Source organism: Sturnus vulgaris, chromosome 6, assembly GCF_052056855.1.
Source record: "Sturnus vulgaris isolate bStuVul1 chromosome 6, bStuVul1.hap1, whole genome shotgun sequence".
In the NCBI taxonomy this organism is placed as follows: Eukaryota; Metazoa; Chordata; class Aves; order Passeriformes; family Sturnidae; genus Sturnus; species Sturnus vulgaris.
This window is the reverse complement of record NC_142248.1, coordinates 39,046,567-39,071,050: the sequence shown is the minus strand read 5'-3', so window position 1 is coordinate 39,071,050 and position 24,484 is coordinate 39,046,567. Positions and strand designations below refer to the sequence as shown.

General features: G+C 36.7%; 1 protein-coding gene across 1 annotated transcript in view; it reads right to left on the bottom strand.

Annotated features, from left to right (window-relative positions):
* Window positions 1-24,484, bottom strand: part of TDRD9 (tudor domain containing 9) — a 59,393-nt gene that overhangs the window by 6,000 nt on the left and 28,909 nt on the right. The window contains exons 9-32 of the mRNA XM_088166290.1: window positions 24,049-24,107; window positions 21,138-21,189; window positions 20,899-20,983; window positions 20,132-20,189; window positions 19,474-19,578; window positions 17,684-17,781; window positions 17,200-17,331; window positions 16,425-16,587; window positions 16,281-16,344; window positions 15,748-15,811; window positions 14,248-14,292; window positions 12,694-12,747; window positions 11,326-11,442; window positions 10,406-10,513; window positions 8,613-8,713; window positions 7,798-7,971; window positions 6,405-6,516; window positions 5,334-5,546; window positions 4,347-4,436; window positions 2,851-3,111; window positions 2,279-2,431; window positions 1,131-1,201; window positions 671-780; window positions 409-502 (exon numbers count right to left, since the gene is read on the bottom strand). Coding sequence (XP_088022416.1) covers window positions 409-502; window positions 671-780; window positions 1,131-1,201; window positions 2,279-2,431; window positions 2,851-3,111; window positions 4,347-4,436; window positions 5,334-5,546; window positions 6,405-6,516; window positions 7,798-7,971; window positions 8,613-8,713; window positions 10,406-10,513; window positions 11,326-11,442; window positions 12,694-12,747; window positions 14,248-14,292; window positions 15,748-15,811; window positions 16,281-16,344; window positions 16,425-16,587; window positions 17,200-17,331; window positions 17,684-17,781; window positions 19,474-19,578; window positions 20,132-20,189; window positions 20,899-20,983; window positions 21,138-21,189; window positions 24,049-24,107 — 2,583 coding nt within the window. The remainder of the gene's footprint in view (window positions 1-408; window positions 503-670; window positions 781-1,130; window positions 1,202-2,278; window positions 2,432-2,850; window positions 3,112-4,346; window positions 4,437-5,333; window positions 5,547-6,404; window positions 6,517-7,797; window positions 7,972-8,612; window positions 8,714-10,405; window positions 10,514-11,325; window positions 11,443-12,693; window positions 12,748-14,247; window positions 14,293-15,747; window positions 15,812-16,280; window positions 16,345-16,424; window positions 16,588-17,199; window positions 17,332-17,683; window positions 17,782-19,473; window positions 19,579-20,131; window positions 20,190-20,898; window positions 20,984-21,137; window positions 21,190-24,048; window positions 24,108-24,484) is intronic.

The window sequence follows — 24,484 nt, the reverse complement described above, 5'->3', positions numbered from 1 at the left end:
AAATAAAGGAAAGCAAGCATCACTATTTTGAAATGACAGTCTACAAATACCAGAAATTCAAGAAAACACAACAGTAATGCCACTGCCGGAGCTCAGCTTTTACAAAAAATTATGGAAGTTCCTCTTCTCATGTAGATTTAACATTCCCAGTTTACACATTCCACCTTCCCAGCCTTCCAGCACAACTGTCAGGAGCTGTAATGCCTTATCATGAAAGAAGACTCGGCAGCACCAATTCATAAGTACATGAACCAGTTATTTTACCAACATAGTATAATAAAACTCATTAAAAAATACCAGGAACAGAACATATAAAATGCTGAAAGCAAATAAAAAACATCTGTCAAAAATTTGTGAGGATTCCAAAGAAAATAATGAAAGAACCAGCACTTTAAAATGCACAAATACCTGAGTTCTATTGCAGGAGCAAACAGCATACAGAGGAGTGCAAGCAGGCCATGAATGGGAGGCATCAAAGATGTTTCCCCTAAAACCACTGACCCTGGCACCAAAAGAAAAAGAAAGTTCAAATAACTCGAAGGAGCATTTAATGAAACTGAAACCTCAAAAAGATGTAACATAGAACTGTGGTGGCATATTTACTCCTAGAACTACTCATACAAAACCAGAACTCTAGAAAAACCGTCCAAACATTTTTATTAGGCATTACCAGTTGCAGTTACTGATACATTTGTGGCGACCAGGAGCTGCTGAAAGGGATCTTCTGCACCAAAATTGACAACAATGGAATTTACGCTGTCCTTATGTATGAGAACATTTCTGGGGAAGAAATATTTTCAACAATAAAACCTCTAAAATTCATAAAAACATGTGAATAAAAAAAAATTTAAATTCACAACACAAACTCAAAAATAACTGCTTACTGTTAGCAGATTTAAATGATAGTTATCAAATAATCTTTCTGTGAGAACAACAATGCACCTTAAACCTACTCCAAGATTTTAAATAGCAATAGTGTGTGTTAATGCAATTCAGGCTTGACTCCTTCAGTCTTTTCAATTAATAAAAATTCAGAAAAAATCTGTAAGAGTAACTAGGTAGTTTCTGCCTATTTATTGAAAATAACAGGTAAGAACTTGACTATACTTCACAATCAAGTCTTCTCGTACCTGAATTGGGATATTTTGGTCAGACCGTAGCATTTCAGCTGATAAGGACTAAACGGACCAAAAACTGTTACCTTCAAAAAAAAAAAAAAAAGGAGAGAGAGACAAATGACACTGTAGTTAGCCAGCACCTGGATCTCTTCAAATCTAAATGCTTTATAAATTAAAGCCAAACACATTTCAGCATGTATTGAACAACACTGAGTTGCTAAACTGGTAAGATGGCACTCTCATTTCACTCCTCTAAAGCAAACTTTGCTTGTTGAGGCACCTTAACTAAAATTATACATTTTCACAGGTGCTCCAGATTCATGACTTTCCTCTGGCTTAAAAAACACAAGTTCAAACTTCACAGATCACTTAAGAAAATCAGGTGATTTTATTTACGTGATGTGGTCCTTAATCTTGAAAATATCTCACTTTATGAAGTGGGAAGTTAAACAGGATTACTCCTGTGGATAAGTGGAGCATGATTAAGCACTCGAAAGCCTGAAATTTTGTCAGGTCTGAAATGGGAAAATAATCAGAATATAGATGAGGCCTAACTTGTAGCCACAATGCAGAACAGGACACACATTTTCCTGTTTTATATTCCAACTCAGTAGTGACTAGATACCTCAAAACACATTTCTGAATTTGGCACTGGCAGAAGAAAAGCATCATTACCATCAGTTACTGGAGCATTCACTGCTTCACCTATCCCAGCTGCTTACCTATCACTAGCTGATGAAGAATGAAGCACTATGTATAGTAAAAACCATGTTTAGATTTTCTGAAAAACTGATAGGGTTGTAAACTTGCTTTTTTGCTGTGGCTTATATAATGAAGACTACCATGTACAGAAACATTGCATTCAGCTGTTCAATTTGCTCTGTGCTCTGCATGAGTTCAAAGTGCTGCCTTAGATGTATCAGAAGAGCAGGATCACTTAGCTCTTGGGCTGTACTTCAAAACTCTGTTCAGAACTGCAGCAGAGCAGTCTGAACCAGTGGTCACACAATGGCTTTCTACCAAGAGAAAGTAGAATGCCCTATGAAATGCATCAGATAGAGCTTTGTTATCTGTGGTAGTTTCAGTCCTCATCTCCATTCTAACAATGTGAGAAGCAGGGTCATGTGGTGACGACAGGCCACGACCACCACTCAAGTTACCTTATGGGTTGGTGCCTCAGATTTCTTTTCAGAAAAACAGTTCAACAATCTTTCAATGAGATGCTTTTTTTCCTCTCCTGCAGATACGACGGGCATTTGCTCTTCTTCCTTTGCTTGGTCCAAAAATAGTTCCTTGAGCAAATCATGGCTTTGCTACACAATAATTGAAGTGTTAGAAGCTTTGAACCATTATTCCTTCAAAAACTTTACAAGCAAGGTCCTACACAAAGAAATACTCACATACAAAGACAAAAGAAAGTTTTGATGACCTTTCAGATTATATAAAAAAATCAAAATGGAAGAGAGTTAAAACTATGAAGCAGTTATCAGTTTTCTAGAGTTTGAAGGAGCAGTTCAATTGAGGAAATGTTTCCCAGGAAATTATCTCCAGAAGGGATTGCAAAGCAGCAATGCTTTTGGCCAACAGCTCCATATGCATTATGCACACACATAAAAATACACTGCCCTATTCAAGTATTAACCTTGCCACTAGTCAAGCTGCAGCTCAGCTTCTCAGGACAGCCAGAACCGAAATAAATTAGAGAAGCAGCAGCAGCTTGGTCAGTACGTGCCTGTGATTTGTAGGACTCCTCTGCTCGCTCAGCGTGACGCTCCTCGATGAGCACATCCCGAATGCTCAGCAGGCCTTGGTGGCCCCAGTGCCGGAACACATCCACGTGCAGGACCCCGTGCACAAGGGAATAAACCTCCACGAGCAGCGTGCAGCCACTGACCAGCGAGGAGAACCTGCGGCTGGCGCTGCAGCTCCACCGCTCCCCACACACCCGGGAGCGGGCAGAGGGACACATCTTGCAGATCTTGAACTCCAAGGCCTAGAGCAGAAACACCGCAAACAGCGCTTGGCCCGACTAGAGAAGCAGCAAGGAAATATTTCACTTTCTCAACAAACTGTCTGAATTAATAACTATGAGTTATTTCATAATTATTGTGGTGGCTTATGTTAACTCCTCGGGCTGCTCTAAAGTTACTGGCATAATTCCCACTCCATCACTGCCAACACATGACAGCTCATATCACTTCAATATAGTACATAGTTGCTAAGGAATCAGAGCAAACAGTGCATAAAGGATAATTTGCTAGTAATTCACTATTCACAATGAAATCTTAGGAGCACAGAGATGTCTTCTTTGGAAAAAACTTTACAGTCTACAACTGTTTTCAACTTAGATAACAAAAAACTTGGTAAGACCACTACAGCTCTTCTGTCCCTGGCAGGCAAGAGTAATTAAGTTCTCATGTCCAAAAATCACTATCTGTAATAATGTCTCTTGATGAATTCACAGCAGAAACCCTGGGTTTTTTCTAGCTAATCATTAAAACTGGTCATTAGAAGATCAGGCCTGAAGCAGAAATACATTTCCATTTAGTATGTGTAGAAATACAAAAAAAGGATGCTTCTTGCCAAATTTTTTTTTTTTTTTACGTCAATTACTAAAGAAAACCAAACAAAATTAGCCCTGTCAAGATCAAATCTTATTTCTGCTGGTCCATTTCTCATTTTCATCATTAAATGCTTCAAAGAATACAATTTGTATGACACAACTGTTTCTATTAGCTTTAAACTGAGTGAGCACTGAAAAACTGAATTACAACTGAAGCGTAGTTACTTTATTTGTAAATATAGTTCAAGAGAGTTATTTTTCTGAAAAACTGGCTATAAAATCCCTCTAATTTGTGTCAAAAGATCACTGCATCTATAATATTCGTATTGAATCATCAAGAGAATTCTGTCTGAAAAGATCCCAGGAAGGCCAACAGTTCAGAGAACAGCAAAGCTGCATGAAAAAAACAAAGCTTTACAAAATTAGAATTTTTCCACAATTAAATACAACGTAGTTCAGTTACAGACAAGAATTTCCGCTCTGTGAATACATACACCTCTGGAAAACACTTGCCTATTAGTGGAGGTTATTTGAAGGTACTTTCATCAGCAAAATACATATTATTTAAGTATTATTCTGAAAAGCATCCTGACTTGAAGTTCACTCCCGTTTGCCAGGCCAGACAGAAGTATCCAGTAAGACACAGCCAACAGCATCACCCCTACCTGGAAAGGACGCCCTCGAAGACAGCTTGGAATCTCTTTTAATTTATTTAAAGGCACTTCTGATCTATTGCCATAATCCACAAAAAATACCTGGAAAAAGAATCAACAGTATCTGCAAAGATTCCACAACATTAAAAGTGCTACCTTTAGTGGCGAGAAAAGTCATGACTTGCATTTAAAAATTACAGTACAACACAAATCTTATCAAGTCACATGGAAGCAAAGTCAGTGTCTGAAAAACATGCAAATGAAGTCGTGTCAAAAAAAATACATCAAATTTTAACACATCTATTATTTGATCCCTTGATCTAAATATCCACTTGTAATGCAAATAATCCACTAATCTAGAAAAGGCAAGTTTCTCTGAAAGACTCTGAATTCTCTCCCCACACTCAGGTCTGCTTTCAGCTAAGCAAATGTGAACATGTACTCAGTGACTGTTTATAAATTCAAATAACAAAGTGATGAGATTAGCACTACTATTCAATCGTTTTTCATGACTTTAAACCATGATAATATTCAGTATTAACTATAGTGGTGACACCCAGACAGGTTAAGATATAAAAGAAATTCAAAGGCCAATCTTAAAAAGAATTAAAGATCTGCCCTAAAACTGCTGAAAAGTATTGGCCTGAAAAATCAATACCAATCTTGAACTGTGGCACTAATTTCCACTACTCATCTCAGCATAAAGAGCCAAAATAGTCAGATCAATTTGTTGATGATATAGAACTCAGCAGCATAAAACACCATTCCAAAAAAAGCCACATTTTCAGATTCACTGGAGGTTTTAGTCTTTATTTCACTTCATTCTGAATGAGCTTCTCAATTTAATACTAAAAATTCCTGTGTTCTGGAAAAGAAACAAATTACTCTATTCTGGCTGGAGTGATTTGTAGAAAAAATAAATGAAAAAAACAGGCAGCAAAGCTCCAAGATTGTTAACCCAATTACATGTTAGCAATTCAATCTGACATAGCACATTACCTCAGCACGATCCCCATGAATATAGAGAACATGAGCTCTGTAGTATCCTCTCTTTCCCAGATAAGTGAATGGTGCCAGGCAAAGCACATCTACACATGGAGGCACTGCTAAATCCATCAGGTTCTGACAGTCAATTTCAGCACTCAGAGCCTGGAGTTCAGCTATATTTTTTTCATCTGTCCTGTAACCCCAGAAGTGTCCAACTTCTACTATCTGCAAGTGTAAAAATTACAGTAATATATTTCATATTATTCTTCTACATCAAATATAAACCACATCTGAACAAAATACATGAAAACACTCCTACTCCTGACACAATAGTTCACACACAATGCACCAATATACTGAAGCATTTGTGTCTCATAATTTGGTATTTGTTTAGTAATGTTTATTTTCTGCGCTACTGCAACACACTTTTCATCTAAACAGATTCTAATATGAGCATTACTAAAATACAGGAAATTAGATAAAGACTGCTTCCATTTTCCTAAACCACAGGAACATACAGAAAATACAAGGTAGACAGTTGTCTAGACAGGTGCACAGATTTGGTGCACCTTTCTTTATTAGTGACAGAATACCAGTCAGCACATCAGCATTGTCACCGTTATGATGAATCATACTTTAGGAAACTGGTGAGAACCTACACCTATTTAAAAGCCAATTAAATAAAGTAAGTCATCTTTTCAAGTATCTAAACTCATATAACCATTTCAGACTTAATATTGAATGCTTGTGATAAAAAACAGTCTTTATTTACAATCAATGCTCACATATTAAAACAGAAGTAGCACAGATAGCCAAGTGATTGAAATGATCAAATTCATTAACATTTTTCATCCAAGCTGACTAAAAGGATTCTTTTCTCCACTTACAAATCATGCCAATACTAACAAGAGCTGTTTTAATACTTTATCTTATCATTTCCCCTAGCTCAGTGGTTTGCATTTCTTACTATTTCTATTTCAGCAGCATATATATTGCTATTACTCAACTAATGAAAATGATAGCTAACACTATCTAGGTACTAATTATTAGACACAACCTACTTCAGATATAGAACATTCCTACCTCTGTTACCCTGATGGACAGAAAACGACTTGAGATCATCTTTGACATTTGTAAATCACCAAATGAGATTTCCACTGGCTCTACTGTCTGCTTCTGACAGTCTACATTTACCCTAAAATGGAATGAAGATGCAAAGTAATTCACTCACAAGGGAAAACTCAAGAGGATGAATTTTTTGCTTTCATCTGCTTCCCAAGGTATCCCTAGGGCACATTTATGTACTTAATGACTTTTATTTAGAAATACATTAGTTCGATTACAATGGAAAATGACAACATAGAACCAAACTACTACAGAATAACTGTTTCAACTGCAATATAACCAAACACAGAAAGATACATACCAGGACACAACTTTGCCATCACTTAATTAAAATTGAAAAAGAAATTAAGGTTGAATAGTGAGATAGTGAGGCTTTTCACTATGGCATTTTCTTCTAAGCTTATTTTTTAAAAACAGAGTATACAAAAACACAAATGTAAATTCAGCAAATTTTCATGGAGAAATTTTAATGTGTGTGTGTATATATATAATTATTCCTTTTATTTGACAGAAGACAAGTACTTTAAGTCTTTCAGCCTAAGAGACTTGAATTCCTCAAGAACCAATCTACACAAAGATTTTAAGTGCTGTTTTGTGCAGAGTGAAGGTGCTAAAATATTTTATTAAAAGCTAAGTACAATCAACTGGAAGTAAATACTCTCTTGTACTTTAACCTTCTCAATTCATTCCTGCCTTCCTATTCTAGATTTCTTATTTTAAAACACTGAAATGGCTGCAGACTAATCAAGAGTTAGGCAGAATTTCATTTTATCAGGTTACTTGTATGACCTGAAGCTCAGAATCACAGCATACAATAACACTGAAACAAACATGCCAGATTTTCTGAGCAAAAGCAGATGTCGACCAAAGAGACTCAGTACATTGCATTTCTCAGCATTGTTTCCTATTATGTTGTTACACTTCGTGTCCTTATGTTTCCCCACAGTTTCTTTTGTTAAGCTTTGTCTCTCTCACTTTCTTTTTTGTCCCCAAATGCTACTCCTCATTTATTTTGGTTATCACAATGCCCACATTGTCTCTATCATGAACAGAAATAACTGTGTGCATCCATATTTTCATATGCCAAAGGAAAATTAAAAAGAACCTTGGGGGAAAGACCACTGTATACTGGAATTCTCTGGAACAGCAAAATACCTTTAACTATAAAGAAATATTTAAAACAATCATGTTACTTCTAGCTCTGCACAAACATCCCACTTCGACAAAGTTCACATCTGTTTTTTGAACCAAATATTTTTTCCTTGGTGACACTTCCAAGGAAATTCCCACCAAGTCCAGCAAACGTTGTTTCAGTGGCAAAAAACACATTTTACATATGCAATACAATTACCTTAGAAATTCCAAACCTGCAGCTGCTGCACCTTGCACTTGTCTTCTGATATCCTCTGGATAATGAACGCTCAGCTCAAAAGGAATCTTCAGCTGTGACATCTTGACTGCCAGGTACACTTCGGGAAGAACCTTAAAGATCTCCTTTGGATTACGGGAGAACTCCACAAAAGCCCTGTTTACAAAAAAAGAGAGAAAGGAATTTTTTTCTCCCTGTCTTTATCTTAGCAGGTCAGCAAACAGTAAAAGGTAGGTTCCTCACAGGCTCTGCCTACTGCTTTTATGTACCTTAAAAGTTTAATTATCATGATGGTGGTAAGAAAACTTTCTAACATTGTAACCAGCACATGCGAAATTTAATGCAAATAGGATGTGAAAATATATGTCAATAAGGAAGGTATTAAAGGGTGGAAAAGGAATAAGAAGAGTTACATGAATTCAACTTTGGGCAGTCATAGGCTGAAGTAAATCAGATTATCAGTTCAAAAAAGCTATCAGACTGTACAAATGAGCTAAATTCAGCATAACAGACAGAAATAAATACTGACAGATGAGTTGGAATTAAGGCCCACTGTTAGAGAACAGAAGAGACAAACCAGAAGGCTCTACCTCAGCTAGTTTATCTAACATTATCCCAACCAATCTACATCAGACTTCAAAACCACCATTCTAACTCTAACCAATATACTGAAAGTAAGTTATTGATTCCAAAGAGAGAAGAAATTAACTCAATTTGTCAGTACATCACTGAAAAAGAAAAGGATTACTGGATTTGTAACTGAGAACATAAGGCAGGAAACTTTATTTTACACTCACCTTGATCCATTGTAGGAAATAGATTTTACCTGCCCACACTGTCTAAGCAGCGACTGCAACTGTTTATGGTATATATATCCATAGGGAGGCATGTTCTTCAGCTGTTAAGAAGAAAACTTTAAATTTGGATACATTCAATTGCTTTAATGCATTTTCACAAATTCTGAAAATGACAAATATTATAGCACATTCAAGAATCTCCAAAGACAATAAAAAGCACTATTTTGCTGCTAATAATGCCCTACTACTTCAAACCAATAGAAGAACTATAAATGAAGCAAACTAATTTCCAATTATATGTATTAATCTGACATTTGTTCCAAAATGCTGTCTAGTGTCTCTCAATTTTGCTTGTAACACTGGAATGCTATGATTCTTTTTCCACAATTGGGAACTATATCCTTTACAGTGTGCACAGCCTGGGAAACTGAAGGACCTACAGCTCCTGTGTATCCTGGCAGAACTATCACATGCACTGAATTACTGAGCTATGGCTGCACAACTGGAAAGCTCTCTCACATGGATACACATCTCTTAGAGATGACAAAGTAATCTCCTGGTCTTCCCTGTGTAGAAGTGTAACTCCAGTGTAAGCTTTCACAACCATTAATATGCCACTATACTCACGAGTCCATTTCACTAGTTTTTTCTTAAAAATACCACAGATCTTGATGTAATACAGAAACATGAACTCCTAATTAGCAAGTTCAAAATCTGAGACTCTGAACTATTTTTCAAAGCCTATGCAACTCTCTATTCTTTTCTTTGGCTCTTAAAACTTTAGACAGGAAAAAACACTGTTTTTTCACAATGCTCCTATGCCTTGAAGTTACAGGACTAAGATCAGCTGCTGGTCAAAACCATGGTCTAGGTTAGACTGCAGAAACTGCCTCAATTAGAGAGACCAGACAGTGGAAGGTTTAATTGTCTTTTACATCTTCAGCACACCATTAGGAGCAGCATATGGCTGTAAGAATCTCTCCAAGTGAGAGCTTGAGAACTTGCAGCATTTGTGCCCAAGATGAGCATTTACACTGATGAAGACACAGCAGCTCCTTCTTCCAAGGCAACAAGCAGTCGATGTATGAGCAGATCAAGAGTTAAATACATTAAAAGTAGCTCTTTAAATCTACCAATCTGACACTCTCTCCTTTTTATCTATTTTGTCTTCTGCCAGTAAAGTCTATTCTTTGAGAATATCTTTGGTAGATCTGGTTTCTTTAAGCACAGGTCATGGCTATTGTACAGTGTTATACCTGATACACAACATCTTAGTTTAGACTGCAGCATTTTGCAAAATCAACACAGCCATTTTAAATTTGCACATATGCCATCAGTTGAAAAGCAATTTTAGAAGATAAAAAAACCCAGGGCAACACCTGAGTAACCTTAAAGCAACAAGCCTGTATGCTATGCACTAACAAGTAGGAGATTAGAAAAAAAGTAACACTGAAGTTGCAATACTATATTACCTTAAGTACTTAGTAAAAAGTACCTTCGATAATCCTGTTCTATTTTTCCAAATTTTTTTTAGTTTGATTAAAGTTGTTTGCCTGTGCAAGACAAGCAATCAGATGCATAGAGACAGATCTCAGGAATTCTTCTAAAATTGCCCACCTACACAGTGTTTATTGTATTGAAAGAAAGGAAGGTGGGACAGACTTTACCAGGCGAGGATCACAGTAGTAATTATTTCTCTCCTTGCCCAAGTCAGAACAGAACTTGAAAATACCACCCAAACATTTCTTATTTTTGTTACTTGACTCTTAATTAAGTCATTCACCTTAACATACCATTACAGTGGTTTTTGGATCCTTGCCAGCAAGGTCTTTCATGGCAATTTCTTCATTACATTTTCCAAATGTACAGTAGTTCGGATAGAAAGCACCAGCTATTACCACCTGAAATAAAGAAATATTTCAGAAATACAGCAGATTATATTCAGTTTCTTGAAATGAGATACACTGGCAACATACAGAGACACCACTAGATCTGCATATGACTATTTCTCCTGTCTCTGTTAAGGAATTACCAGAACTGGAGACTAAACACAAATTCTCATGAATTCTTAAAAACATTTTTGTGAGAAGAGTTCCATTTCTGGAACAATTCTACAACATTTTATTACTTTTGTATGCAGACTTGCTCTATTCTATTGGTTGAAAACTGCAATTGTCAGTTCTGATTTCAAGAGCTTGAATTTAAACAAATTCACACAAAATAGTTACAGGTAAACTGTTCAGTTTTCAGGCTGTATCTTAAAATATTCAACAATTCAGCTCCAAGAAGCTCACTGATTACACAGTTAACCAACTGCCACTGAAATGATAAACAGGTCTGTGAAAATACAATCACTGCTAATCAGTCCAAATAAGAAAAGTAATTTAATGGGAAATTAGACAAAGTTAAAATAGTTGAAAACATAAAATTCCCTGCACCCCCTCTCCACTAACTAACCAAGCCATAAAATAAAATACCTCAAACAAGGGTAATATAATTTTCAATTAACTAACATTAGCCATCCTTCTACATTGCCAATACACTGGCAAAAAAATGTCTTTTTTTTTCTACCCAGAATTGCAACATCCACAGGAAGTTTTGGTAAATGAGTGTAATAGCAGTTCATCAATACTATGAACTGAAAATTATGAAAACTGATACGAAAATTCAGCTGCAATTTTTGTAAACAGCATCCCTTTTATGACAGTATTACCTGCAAGATGAAGCGTTGTTTGCACACATGTTCCTGGTCCACAGCAGATGGTTGAGCTTTAACATGCATATTAAATGCCCTGACTCTCCTTTTCAAGTTGTGAAATAACTCTGCCACCTGAAATTTGATCTCTAAGTTACATTTAAAATGTATCAAACGCAGACACAAACTGAAATAAAATCTGTTAGTTGAAGTCTGAAATAACTGGTCAAACTTCTTTCCCTTTTCAGGTGACTGGTATGCATTTCACCAATATATTGCTCATCACTTCTATGCTGGAAAATAATTTCAGTACTGTGACTCAAGCAGTTTTCCCAAAACCTCCTTATAAAGAACAACTCTAGTCACAAAGCAAATCATGCATATATGATACAGAAAAAAAAACAGGAAAAGAACTGAAATAACCTTTTACAAGATGATATTCTCTATTTAAATAATTTTGTAACTTAGGAGGTAAAAATCTTGCTAACAACTGCAGGAGTGACCATACTGCACCTTCAGTTCAGCAGACAGCTCTGATTGCTGTGAGAGACATCAAACTTATGCCCTCCAGCAGAACGTATTTAAGCTCTCCATCTCCAGGATTTCCAAGAAGCTCCCACAGCAACCACTGGTCTTCCAACCACACAGTGAATGCCTTCACTCTCCCAAACAATTCTGGAGCAAATGTACAAAGCACTATCTGCACAACTTTTTTGTAGCTACATTTCCCTTTCCTTTCTGCTGCTGGCAGTTTTAGCACACTACCACAGCAACCACTGCCACTGACTCAGGTCTGCAAACTCACTTCCACACAAGGGATTACGAAATTAGGATTTTAAGATGCAGTAAATAAAAGTCCCCAAATCTTATTAATTGTTAAGTGAAGTTGACCATTCTAAACTCCTTATATATTATGTAATGCACAACCTCTTCCAGCATTACCTGAAACCAAGGCAAGAGTGGCTGCCATGTAAGACTCATCATTCCACTGTCCCATTTTACAAAATCTGCTTTTCTCTGTTATTTTTTTTTTGTTGCTGTGATCACATATCCAAGGCATAGAACTATTGTCATTTCTTATCCAAACGGTTTCTCACTATCAAATTCTATTTTTATTTCCTGTGCTTTTTGAACACAGGCCCTACACTGCTCATGCAAAGGTATGAACTGGTGAAATAATGGCAAAGACCATTCTGCTAATCAGTTACTCAGGAATCTTACTTATTTTCCCCTTAATATGTCAAATTAAGCTTGAAGCCTGTTGTGATGCTGAGTTTTCATTAATTGCTGCAGTAATGTTAGCAAAAAAAGCCTCACAAATTCTCAAGTCCAGGCCTCACTATGTAATTGCATTTGCTTAGATTGCTACTACCTACTTAATCTTACCTCTTTGATCTTGTTTATATCAACACAATTAGATCGAGCCCACTCAAGCTCTTCCTGAAAAAGAAAGTTAGAATTTTTTTCTTCTACTGCTAGTAAACTTTATCTCAGATTCTTCTGTGTGGACACAAATAACAGCTATATATAGCAACAGAAGAATCTAATCATATTTCACAGCTTTGCATTCATACTAAGTATGATGACATGTATGAAATGTAAGACAGTTATGTATTTGACTAAAACTATAATTTGGTTATCAATGCAGCTGTGGGTCATCTAAATTTTCCATTATCAACCCACAAGTTCAACCGCTCTGTGTTGCTACTAAAAAACCTACTTTAAGCTTCACACCTAGAGAATCACAGGAACGTTAAGGTTTGAAAAGACCTCCAAGATCCTCATGTCCAACCATTAACCCAGCACTGCTGTGTCCAGAATTAACCATGTCCCCAAGTGCCACTCCCACATGCCATCTGCAGAAATCCACGGATGGCGACTCCACCACTTCTCCAGGCAGTCGGCTGCAATGCTTTCAGTGAAGAAATTTTTCCTAATTCCAGTCTAAACCTCTCCTGGTCCTTGAGACCATTTTCTCTGCTTCTATCACTTGGGAGAAGGGGCCAACCCCCACTTCAACACATGCTCCTTTCAGGCAGTTGCAGAGCAATGAAGTCTCCTCTGAACCACCTTTTCTCCAGACTAAAATCTCCCAGTTCCCTCAACAGCTCCTCACATGATTTGTACTCCAGACCCTTCACCAGCTCCATTGTCCTTCTCTGGACAGGCTCCAGCCCCTCAATGTCTTCCAGTATTTTTACACAGGACTCAAGGTGTGGCCTCACCAATGCCAAGTACGGGGCGGGGGGGGGAATAAAATAAAAAAAAAATCACTACCCTGGTCCTGCTGGCCACATTACTGCTGATACAAGCCAGGATGCCACTGTACTTCTTGGCAATCTGGGAACACTTACAAAAAACCTCAGAACTTCTTTCTCTGAATGCACATCTTTATCAGACAGATTTTGGCCATCCTGGCTACTTGTAACTCAGTGTATGTTATGCACTGATGATCATAAAAGATAATACACTCTAAAAGAACAGGGGAAATAAAAAAGGTTTTATCTTGTACACCCAAAAGAAAGACTGGAGGCATGCTACTGATTTTTGACTAATGCACATAAACATCTTTCATCTTTCAGGGTTTTCTGAGGGGGCAGAAATCTGTGTGTTTAAAAAAATACTTATGCACAATAAAATTATTTCTTTCAACTACAGCTCAATTTCCTTTTTTAGGTTGGATTTCAAACCCTCTGGCCACTGTTGATTCATCTGTAAAAGGGACTAACATAAGGGATTGTCTTCAAATAACTCTGCACTGAGTTCAAATGCTCATTTTCTCTCAAAGCCTAGCCTATTTATGTATGAAAAGTCATAATTATTATAAACAAACATTGCTAGCAAAAATTCCTTACTTTTCATATATATTATGAAAATAAAATACTCCAGCATATAAGCCACCAACCTTGAATAGAGAAGAAAAAACAAAGTTCAACTAACCATGGGACTTCTCAGCTTCCCTTTTTCTTTGCAGGCCTGCCATGCCTAAGAAAAAAATGGTGTAGCATTCAGAGACAAAATATAGTGCTTTAGTAGTAATTATTACAAATATTAATGTGACATTTAAAACTACAAACTTCTTTTTCATAGCAACACTGAAGCTGATTTTTTAACAACAGGATATCCACCTGGCTTTATGAGAGGAAATGGATGGAGTGTTAAAGCACATACAAACATCCATAAATTATCAGAACAATTAAGATGCTTTAATTTGATGCTGTAATAAAGCAGATTACTGTCAAAGCCATTTTCTTTTCTCCTTGCTTTGGGATAAAAGCAGTTAACTGACTGATTCAGGTAAGTTCTGATGCAAATGCCTCCCAGAAAACAGGGCTGGAAGAGAAATTAAAATACCCAGTATATTAATGAAAGTAACTTCATTATTAGGTAGCTTATGACACATGCCTGCAGAATCCATTTCTAGTCTGACAGCAAGTCACTTCATAATACAATATTTCATTTTACTGGGGACACTGACTACATGCAAGGCTGAACAGCCACACTGCATTTCCCTACCTTGATAGAAAAGAAGCAATCTAATCTGAACCAAGGAGATTGGAAACAAACTTTCCTGGACTTACCTGTTCTTTTCTGATACTCAAGTCACTCAAAACAAAGCTTTCACACCACTCACAGACACAGATACTTCACTAGAAGCTCTGTCTGAATGTTTGTGTTTATTCTCCAGGACAACTGGTTTACAGAAATAGCATCTTAGATGAACAGGTGATAATTACCAGGTGACACAAGGGAAATATGTAACAGGATAAGGGGAATTCAGAAAACATTATTTTTAAGCCTCAGGATTAGTGGGTATATGTGCCATAAATGCCCATATGTGCTTCACAAAATTGTAACAGCAGAGTAGAAATAAAACAAGTCAGTTTAGACTGAAGGGCAACATGTTAAAAAAAATTGAATAAATTAAATGAGTAGCTGAAGATTCTGGACCCTCCAGAAGATTACAGAACACACCAGAGCATGCATAATATAAAATGTTGGAATTTGAATAGCAAGTGTGCTGTACCCGCTCTGCCTCTACCTGGAGGAATTGACCCCTGTCCATGGTACTGAGCCACCAAACAGCCAAGAGCATCAAAAAATGGATTTGCAAAAAAACAACCTAAAGCAAAGCTAAGAAGTTTGGAGAAAGGTCACCAAACTCATTCTGTACTAGAATTTATCACTTCAAACTGTCCTTGGCTACAAATGATCTACAAACATCACCACATCTCTGGCATTTTATTTTTGGCTATTAGAGACAATTGGAACTTTACACAGTTGGACAAAGACCACAAAAACCATCAATATGCAGCTATCAGTAATGTGAAGTTGTTAAGAACTGCAGAGGAAAAATGCTGCACTGATCCTACAAAGGTTAGAACCTCCATCCTAGTCTATCAGATTTTACTGTAATCTAAATTGGAACAAAAGACTTACCCTAAATGCATTCAGAATTGCAATACAGTCACTCCTACTATTCCCAGCAAAAAACATTTTTTTCCTGTCAATAATAACAAAAACTATTAGAAAACTTCTTTTTTTTCAACTACTGCATGTGTTACAGAGCTCAGTAACACCCTCCATGTCTTTAATAAACATCATCAGTACACTTATTGTAATTACTTGTTCTTATTCACATCTCCTCACTGAAGGAAACACACTGTATGAGCAGGATAATAATAAATAACTGTCCTTGCTATTTTAAAGAACCCCTTTAATAGACATCGTATCATGAGAAAGGCAAAGCTGAAGAATCAGGCCTTGTGCTCAGGAGACTGTGAGTTAGCTCTGTGATTTATGTTCCCAAATAAATAGATTCCAGTATTAGCTACCTGGAAAAGCTTCTTTTTGCACTGCTTGGCATTTTAACAGAAAATTAGACTCATGACACAGAAAATTATATTGAGCAAATGAACTTTACTCTCTGCCCTTAAATGTAGTTAGAAAGTTTAAAACATCTGGGGGACTACCTGTATGCATCAACATGCTTTTTGAAAGGTACTGCAAAAAAATTCCGCGATGACAGTGCTGCAGCTGCAACAAAAACAAATCAAAATGAGAACCTGCCAATCATTTGGTTTCAGAGAAATGTTCTCACATGTTCATTCAGTTACCTATAATAAGGCATTCCTCCAAGCAGCCAAAGACATGCCCAAGGACTATCAATTTTCCAAGATGCAGGTCCACTGGCAGCTGTGTCAATACCATTCCTAAGAAAGTCAGCTCACCATCAGGCAGATTTTCTTCTGTTTGCACACAGGTTGTAAGTGCTCCAAGCTAGAGAAATCAAAATGCATTCCACTTGTAAAAGCTGACTAAGTAAACCTAAGACAAGTTTTAAAGCCTGGTACTTTTGAAACAAAAGCTACTAAATATACTGGATATAAAAGCAAGCTATAAATGATGAAAATATTGTTTCTTATGCACTCTGGAAAAGAAAAAAGTTTAATGCAATGACGATTCTCCCTTACGAACTTTGTAATTGAAAATCAAAATCACCATCTTCCTTCTACAGGTGAGAAGTGTATCTTTAGTCTGGCCTCTATAAATCATATGGTGTAAAAGTGTGATTTATTACTCATTCATAAACAACGTTGCTTACGGAGTTTAAGTTATTTTTTTGTCTATTTCTCTGTTCTTTCTCACCATAGATGCTAGCCCTCGAAGAATAACATTACTCCCTGATGAAATTACAATCTTGTTTTAAAGATATAACTACAGAAATTATGCTCAAAAGGATGGTAACTCAACCACACACCAAGGTGTAAAAGACTCTAGACACAGTTCATATCTGAGAACTAAGACTACTAATACCTTAAATACAAAGAAAACCACTTCTGCAGGACATTCCTATTACTCTGATTTTACCAAGATGAAAAGGAAGCCTACCTCTTTCAGCTGAACTATTGTACGCTCAATGTCATCTAGAGTGGGTGGAGAAAGAGCTGTTGCCAGCAAGGCTTTTGGTTCCCCTATATCAAGCTTCTTTAATTTTAAGACTGTAGCTCCCAATGGACAGTGCTGGAGGGAAGACAAGATTATTGGTACTCTCCCCTCATGGGAAGCGTGACAAACTGTTTTATATGAAAAAGTTTTACAATTTAGCAAAATCTGAAATTAATTGCATATAGCTAGGGTTTTTTTGAGTAGACTGCTTATTTCTAATCACATAAATTTTACTGCTATAATGTATCTCCTTCTATAAGGAAACCAAGTGTAATTATCTTTGTCAATTAGTTATCACATTGAATTCTAGTCATTGCTATTAGTTATTAGTAACTATTCCAATCATCTTCAGAGAAAGTAAAGCAAAGCTTCTCTGCTATGACTACCTGCATTAAAGGAAATCTGATCCTAAACCAAAAAGCCTTACCAGCATCTCAGGTTCTAACTTCTCTGGAATACAGTCTGCCCAGAAGTCCTTGAATATGAGCCTGTAACAATAGCCTTTGGAAACACGTCCAGCACGACCTTCACATAAAAGAACAAATCACCAATTTGCAAAGTGCACAAGTGTTTTCCAAACCCATCCATCTACAAACCCTCTGGGCAGCAGAGCAGCACATGACAGCTGATGCTGCAGGCTGAGCAGTGTTCTGCTCTCTTTCAGCAGACAGGCCTGGCAGACACATAAGGGTAGGACAAAAGAATTTTGCTTTCATAGGAGCAGTAACTAACAAAAGAATTACGTAAGCACCTCTCTCAAATACCCCTTTCACTTAACCCCAAAACAACAGCCATTTTTCTCAGTTGAACAGGCATTTCCTATTTGACTCTACAGCTAGAAAATAATCTTCAATATAAACAACTTTTAAGATCCAACAATAAACAGCAAAACATTTTTATGATCTATGATTTACAGAAAACACAATGATTCAGAAGTCTATCTTCACAAATCCTAACACCATTCACTTCAACCAACTCAAGGATACTCCTATGTGTGGGATGCTCCACTAGAGAATCAGGCCACATTTTTAAGACACGTGCACAACAAGCTCAAGCCTTCTACACAAAATGCTACTTCTAGTGGTTGTACATTGGCTGGTTGCTGTAACCTACACTGACCCTGAACCAAACGGAAATGAATCTTTATATTGGGGTTCAGGGGTTCACAGTGAGGTCCTGAAAGGGGTTGGGTATAGCAGTGGCTTCTGTGAGAAGCTGCTGGAAACTTCCCCCATATCTGACACTGCAAGAGTGTGAGGAAGAAGCAGCAGCAGAGATAATGTTTGATGAACTGACCACAATCCCCATTTTCCATCCCTGTGTACCACTAGGGAGGAGAAGCTAGAGAAACTGGGAGTGAGTCCAAGCCTGGAAAGGAGTGCCAGGAAGGTGTTTAAGATTTGGCTTTATTTCTCATTACCCAATACTGATTTGTTTGGTAATATTAAACTAATTCCCCCAAGCTCAGTCTGTTTTGCCTGTGATGGTAATTGCCAAGTGATTTCCCTATCTTCATCTCAAACCCTCAGCCTTCTGTCACCATTTTTCTTTGCATCTAGATGAGGAAAAGGGAGTGATACAGCAGCTTTGGTGGGCACCTGGAACCCAGCTGTAATTGTACAGACCTCATAATACTTTAAAAATTACAGTATTTTTAGATCTCAAGATGTCACTGTTAGTGATTTATTTAGTACTCTTTTTGACAGAAACGAAAAATTTTGATATTTAAGAGGACTGTCTTACTAGAAGAGCCAAGACAGAACCTTATTTATCCTTGTGCAATGAACATTGGCGTAAACTAGAAACACTGCTGTGCATATTTTAACTCATTAATAGTGACATATACACATGGAAATTTCTTTTATAGCTGAAACTCACAAGCAGTTCATAAATACCTAGCAGTGCTTATCTCCTCTTTTTAAAAACAGCCCGTGACAAAAGAATTGCTATTAAATAACAAAGAGTCCATGGTCTGTGAATTTTAATATTTTTCAATAGGATACAAAACACTCCTCTACAAATACACTTGAGCAAAAATAAACCCATTCACACATAGTTGTTTAATCCCATTTTATACCCTGAAATGGTAAAGACTTACCAAGTATTAATGGCCAAAATAATCTGTTCTTTTTACTATTAATACAACAAAAAGCAACACAAAACTGTTCATGAAGGTCAGCTTCTAAAATTCCTTTGCATTACCTACTGTCATCTTACCTTTTCTCTGATTACAGTTTGTCTTAGATGCCCAGCAAAGCCTCAAACTTTGGTAATTAGTTTCTTTATCGCAAAACAAAATTTTAGTTAAGCAGAAGTCAATCACTGCAAGAAAAAAAAATTCCTCATGGCAGTGGAAAGAAATACAAAAGAATTATCTGTATTAGCAGGAAAGTCTGAATAACTTGAATAGCAATAATAAGAACATCAGATTTATAAACAGCCAGACCTAGGATATTCTGAATACTAACCAAACTGCTAACAGATTTTACTATAAATATAATACACTGCTGTCGATGGCAATCATTAAAAGGCAATCATTTCTGCATTTAGAAACTCAGTATCAGTATGTGCTTAAACTGATGCAATTATTTCAAAACATAGTCAGAACGTGATTAAAAATGTTAACTTGTGACATGAGGACTGGCTCTGCTTGTTACTGCATTTAAAATTACCCCTTGGTGAAGATTTAAGACAACCTCCCACTCAGTAGCTCTATTTGTTCACATACTCAGATTTCTCTGCTGCAAAAGAAAGAATTCAACACTCCAACAGCATTGCTTTAAACAGTGACATATCCTGGAGACCAAACGTAGCACAAGTGTGGAAAATGTTACAAACACAGTGTATACAGAATTTTAAGATTTAGACAACTTACCATACTTAACATCAGGAACTGTTACAGAGCTCTCAGCTATGTTGGTAGCCAGAATAACCTGAGTTTTGAAGCAAAAAATGAGCAATGACTGCATAAACAAAAAATTACTTGCATTAATGTTTCTACATGAAAAATCCAACTTGCTATGAAGAAATATAGGAGTAATGGCAACACAGCATTTCAGTTCTGCATAGAAAAAAAGCAGTACCATGCAAGGACAATACAAAACCTCTTGTATCTTCTTGTGCTGAGCTCAAAAAAGCATTAAAAAGTAGTATAGGACTAGGACAGTATAGAGGAAAATGGAAATATTTCCTTGTGCCTTTGCCATAAGGAAACATCACGCTATTAGCAGCAATACTCTCTTAGTAACAGCAGATGAAGAAAACCAAGGCAGCAGTGAAAATGTGGGGTACAAAGTGGGTCAGAGTCTCCCATACTGGGGGACTACTTTGCTATCCCCTCTCGTGCAGGTGCAAGAATCAACATGCACAAACCATGCTGAAGGATAAAAACAGCAGCAGGCAATAGTTTAAGGGTCACTTCTTTAAGGTTAATGCACTTCTCTTGAGGTCTAAACACCAGTTAAAACAACAGCTTGATAAGAAAGGCCATCAGTTCACACATCGAAAAACTAAACTGCTTTGTCCTCAGAAAATTGTTGAGTTAGAACAGCTAATATTACTTAAATACATTATTATTTGCTATTACTACTCTAGTAAAAGGTTTCACATGCTTTAAAAAAGCCAAGATTTAAAAATATTTACTTTTCTGTAGCCAGGAACTGTAGCTGAAAATACTTTACTTTGTTCCTCCAATGTTGCACATGCATGAAGTGGGTACACTTGCCACCTAAAGAAAATATGTTAGTGAAGTATTTACTGATGCAAAAATATAAAAGTTGATGACACTTGTGTGCTACACCCCATTATGCACTTAAAACTCATACAGCTGAAAGATTCATATTCAAGTTTAAGTGAACTGAAACAAATGTGGTTTAACTTACCTTTGATATTTATCTGAGAGGCGTGAGTGCATGTATCTTATTTCACCTAAGCCTGGGGAAAAAGTAATTGTGAGTTTATTTTCATCATCAGAAATAATTCAGAAACATCTATTTCAATTTTTAAATGCCTGTCATTATTACCTCTTTTTCACCATATAATAAAATGGTAGAATTAAACAGCAAATGTAATAATAAGTCTCTGAAAACCAGTGAGTCAATTTTTGAAGAACCATTTGGCATTAATTTTACACATAATAAAGATATAAAGGCCATTTGACAATATCCCATTATTAGCCCTTGTTTCATTTTCTTACAACTGACAACACTCACCACATGCTGAATATCTGTCTGGTTTAGGCTAAAATTAGGTATTCTAGCCAAAATAAGTTCTTTCAAAGAGCAGGGCAAAGGGAAAAAAAATAGTTATTTCCATCTTACCCATCCCACCTTTGGCCATTCCAGTGACATTTTCTGGGGCATGCATTTCACATCTGCCAGAGGAAATCTTACAACTAAGGGATTTTTTCTATTTTCCTGAATGCCACCACAAACATAAACCTTCCTAAGAAGCTTAGTTTACTTCTTGTTGAGACTTCAATTCCAAAAGCACCATTTTCAAAAATCTGTCTAACACTGGACTTCCCTGGAGGTTGTTTTTAGAATTAAAAACAACTAAGTAAGTTTGATTCATGTTTGGCAGAGCAGATTCTGCATCATCACTGTTAACAGTAATTATTAATCAGTCTAGTAATTACTGACTAGACACAGCAGGCAGTATCTGCTGACCAGTTTTAGAAATGACAGGAGCTGACTGACCATGACACTTAGAGAACACAAGGATCCCACCAGGAGACAAAGGTCTCAGAATGAAATGAGAACCAGCATCTGTTTGGCAAACGTACAAGGACAGAAAGGAGAGCAGGGCAAAGGAGAAGAAGTGCAAAAGAAAATTTGGAACAGACAAAAAATGAGATCAACACGAGTAGAACAGATAAAATTAAACCACTTGGAACATATATTCATGCATGCATGTTAAGAAAATTGCTCTACAGTTTAACATGACACTTTGTATCGCCAGTTACCTACAGAGAGACAAGTTCTGGAACCAAAGGAGAGTTACCTACTGAAGAATACTTATCTATAAAGAATTAGACCTGGTAGCATTACAAAAAAATTAAGCAGTGAACAAGACAGGCAATTACAAGGGAAAACATGGCATCCTACTTGAGACAGCTGCAGCATTTTTTGGAATCAGATTCTGCCCCATTACTGAGTTCTACAAAGACAGTGGGCAAAAATCACTTAACAGCATCGTCAGCACAGCACTGCTCTTTCTGGCTGCTGCTCCATACTCAACTTGTCAAGTCAGTGGGAGTGTTATTTTTTATGTTCAAAATGCTACGTAATCGTCAGCACTCAAAAAAGCTAAGCATCTCAAATCAACATCCTAAATGTGGATGTTAAATGTGTAAAAATAACCCAAAGCTCAGCCTCAGCTGCCGTCTTGTAAACTGAGGGCTCGCCTCCCCTTTTCTCCAGTTCTGTATAAAAACATTTGTCAGCAGAATTTCAAGGGGTGTTTGTTAATCCTGTGTTCAGGATCAGTCTTGAGTATCCAGTTTAAAACCAGACAAGGTCAAACACTGAACAAATAGAACACAAACCTGAGTGTACCAGCTCATTCAGAAAGCATTAACACATAGGTTTCCACAAATTTATCCATATATATTTAAGTAAACAAACAAGAAAAAACAAAACCCTTAAAGTGAAAGATAAAGATTTAGGATTTCACAGTGCTGAGGAATATTTCAGACTGAAATGAAGCCTCAGAGGGGCTGAGGAAGCCTGAAAACACACCAGACAAACACCAATATCAGAGGTCAGAGGCAATAGAGATAGCTCCCTACCTTATTAACCACAAAGTGGAATGGGTCTTACATTGACACAATGAAGTAATTCCTTCTACCCATTAATTTTATAGTGAAGATTATTCCAAAAAAGCTAGTGGGGAACATTCTCCAAGGAAAGCTGCTCTGCAAGTGCAGTGTATCTTTGAGCTGGTGTGCTGTGCTTCCAGCCCTAGCCCTGGCATTCCTGCTCCTAAGCTCAACACAGCAGGGAGATGATGTTCATAAATATTTTACAGAGTCAGAAGTCCATGGACTTCACTGTGTCCAAGGAAAAGCTGCTCTGGACTTCAAGGCTACTCTACACTTCAACATAACCAGATCTTTTCAAAGTTTTCAACTAACAAATATTGAGCTCACACAGTAAAAGAACACCTGAAACCACCAGGTAACAGATTTATGATGTGCAGAAAAACTACTCTGCAGGGCTAGTTACACTGCTTCTAAAATCAAGCTAACGAGTTCAAATAAGAATGCAGTCAAAACAAAAGCCTACAGTAATTTCTGTGCAAGACAACTTAGGTATTATTCTTTACAGAAGACTACATGTATAGCCAGTCTTCTGATCAATAATTGCTGTCATCACGTGTGCTTTTGAGCATGCCAACTACACCAAACAATGTACAAGGAAAGAAAAATGTGAATTTGAGCTTTTACAGAAATCTAAATGAAGACCATGCTATATGCAGAAAAGGAAACATCTCTAGAATAATCTTAGGAGCTTCATACAATAATTAGTAATGGCACTAAAAAATTGAGGAACTGCATTTCTGTAGATTCACTACAGAATTAATTTTGTTATTTTCAAAATATGTAACACCTTAATTTTTGACTCACAGCTTTTCCAATTATTGCCACAATTAAACAAGTTTCCAAGAAAAAACGACAAGAGACCAGTGAACCTCATTTAAGTATGTGTTTAATAAATCTCTGGAAGAAATGCCAGAAGAAAGCTCATTAGATGACAAATAACAAAAAATAAAGCTATTAAGACATATACTCACCTGGTAAAAACACGAGCACACTGCCACGTTCCAGTATATCACTCAAGTTCTTTTTCTCCCTAACAAGAAAACACAGCTTCATTACTTTTACAGTCTCAGTCTACTTCATTACCCCAAGTTATTTTATTCTGGAAGAAGAAGCAGAAGTGCACACTTTTTGTAACATGCATTATTTAAATTTTCTGAAGAAATGAAATTTCAACCATTATTTGCAACTACACTTTCTGAAAAATGCAACATATAAACACTGGAACCAGAGCATTAGGTTTAGGTTTTTTCCTCAAAACTATAACAAAACAGAAACATTCTCATTCCGCAATGAAAACAATCAGAATTAGGTTATTTAATACACACTCAGTGTCAGAAAAAAGTTGCAGAAGCAACTTTATGGCATTTTCAGATACTAAACATCAATTTACAAAGCACAGAGCAGCAA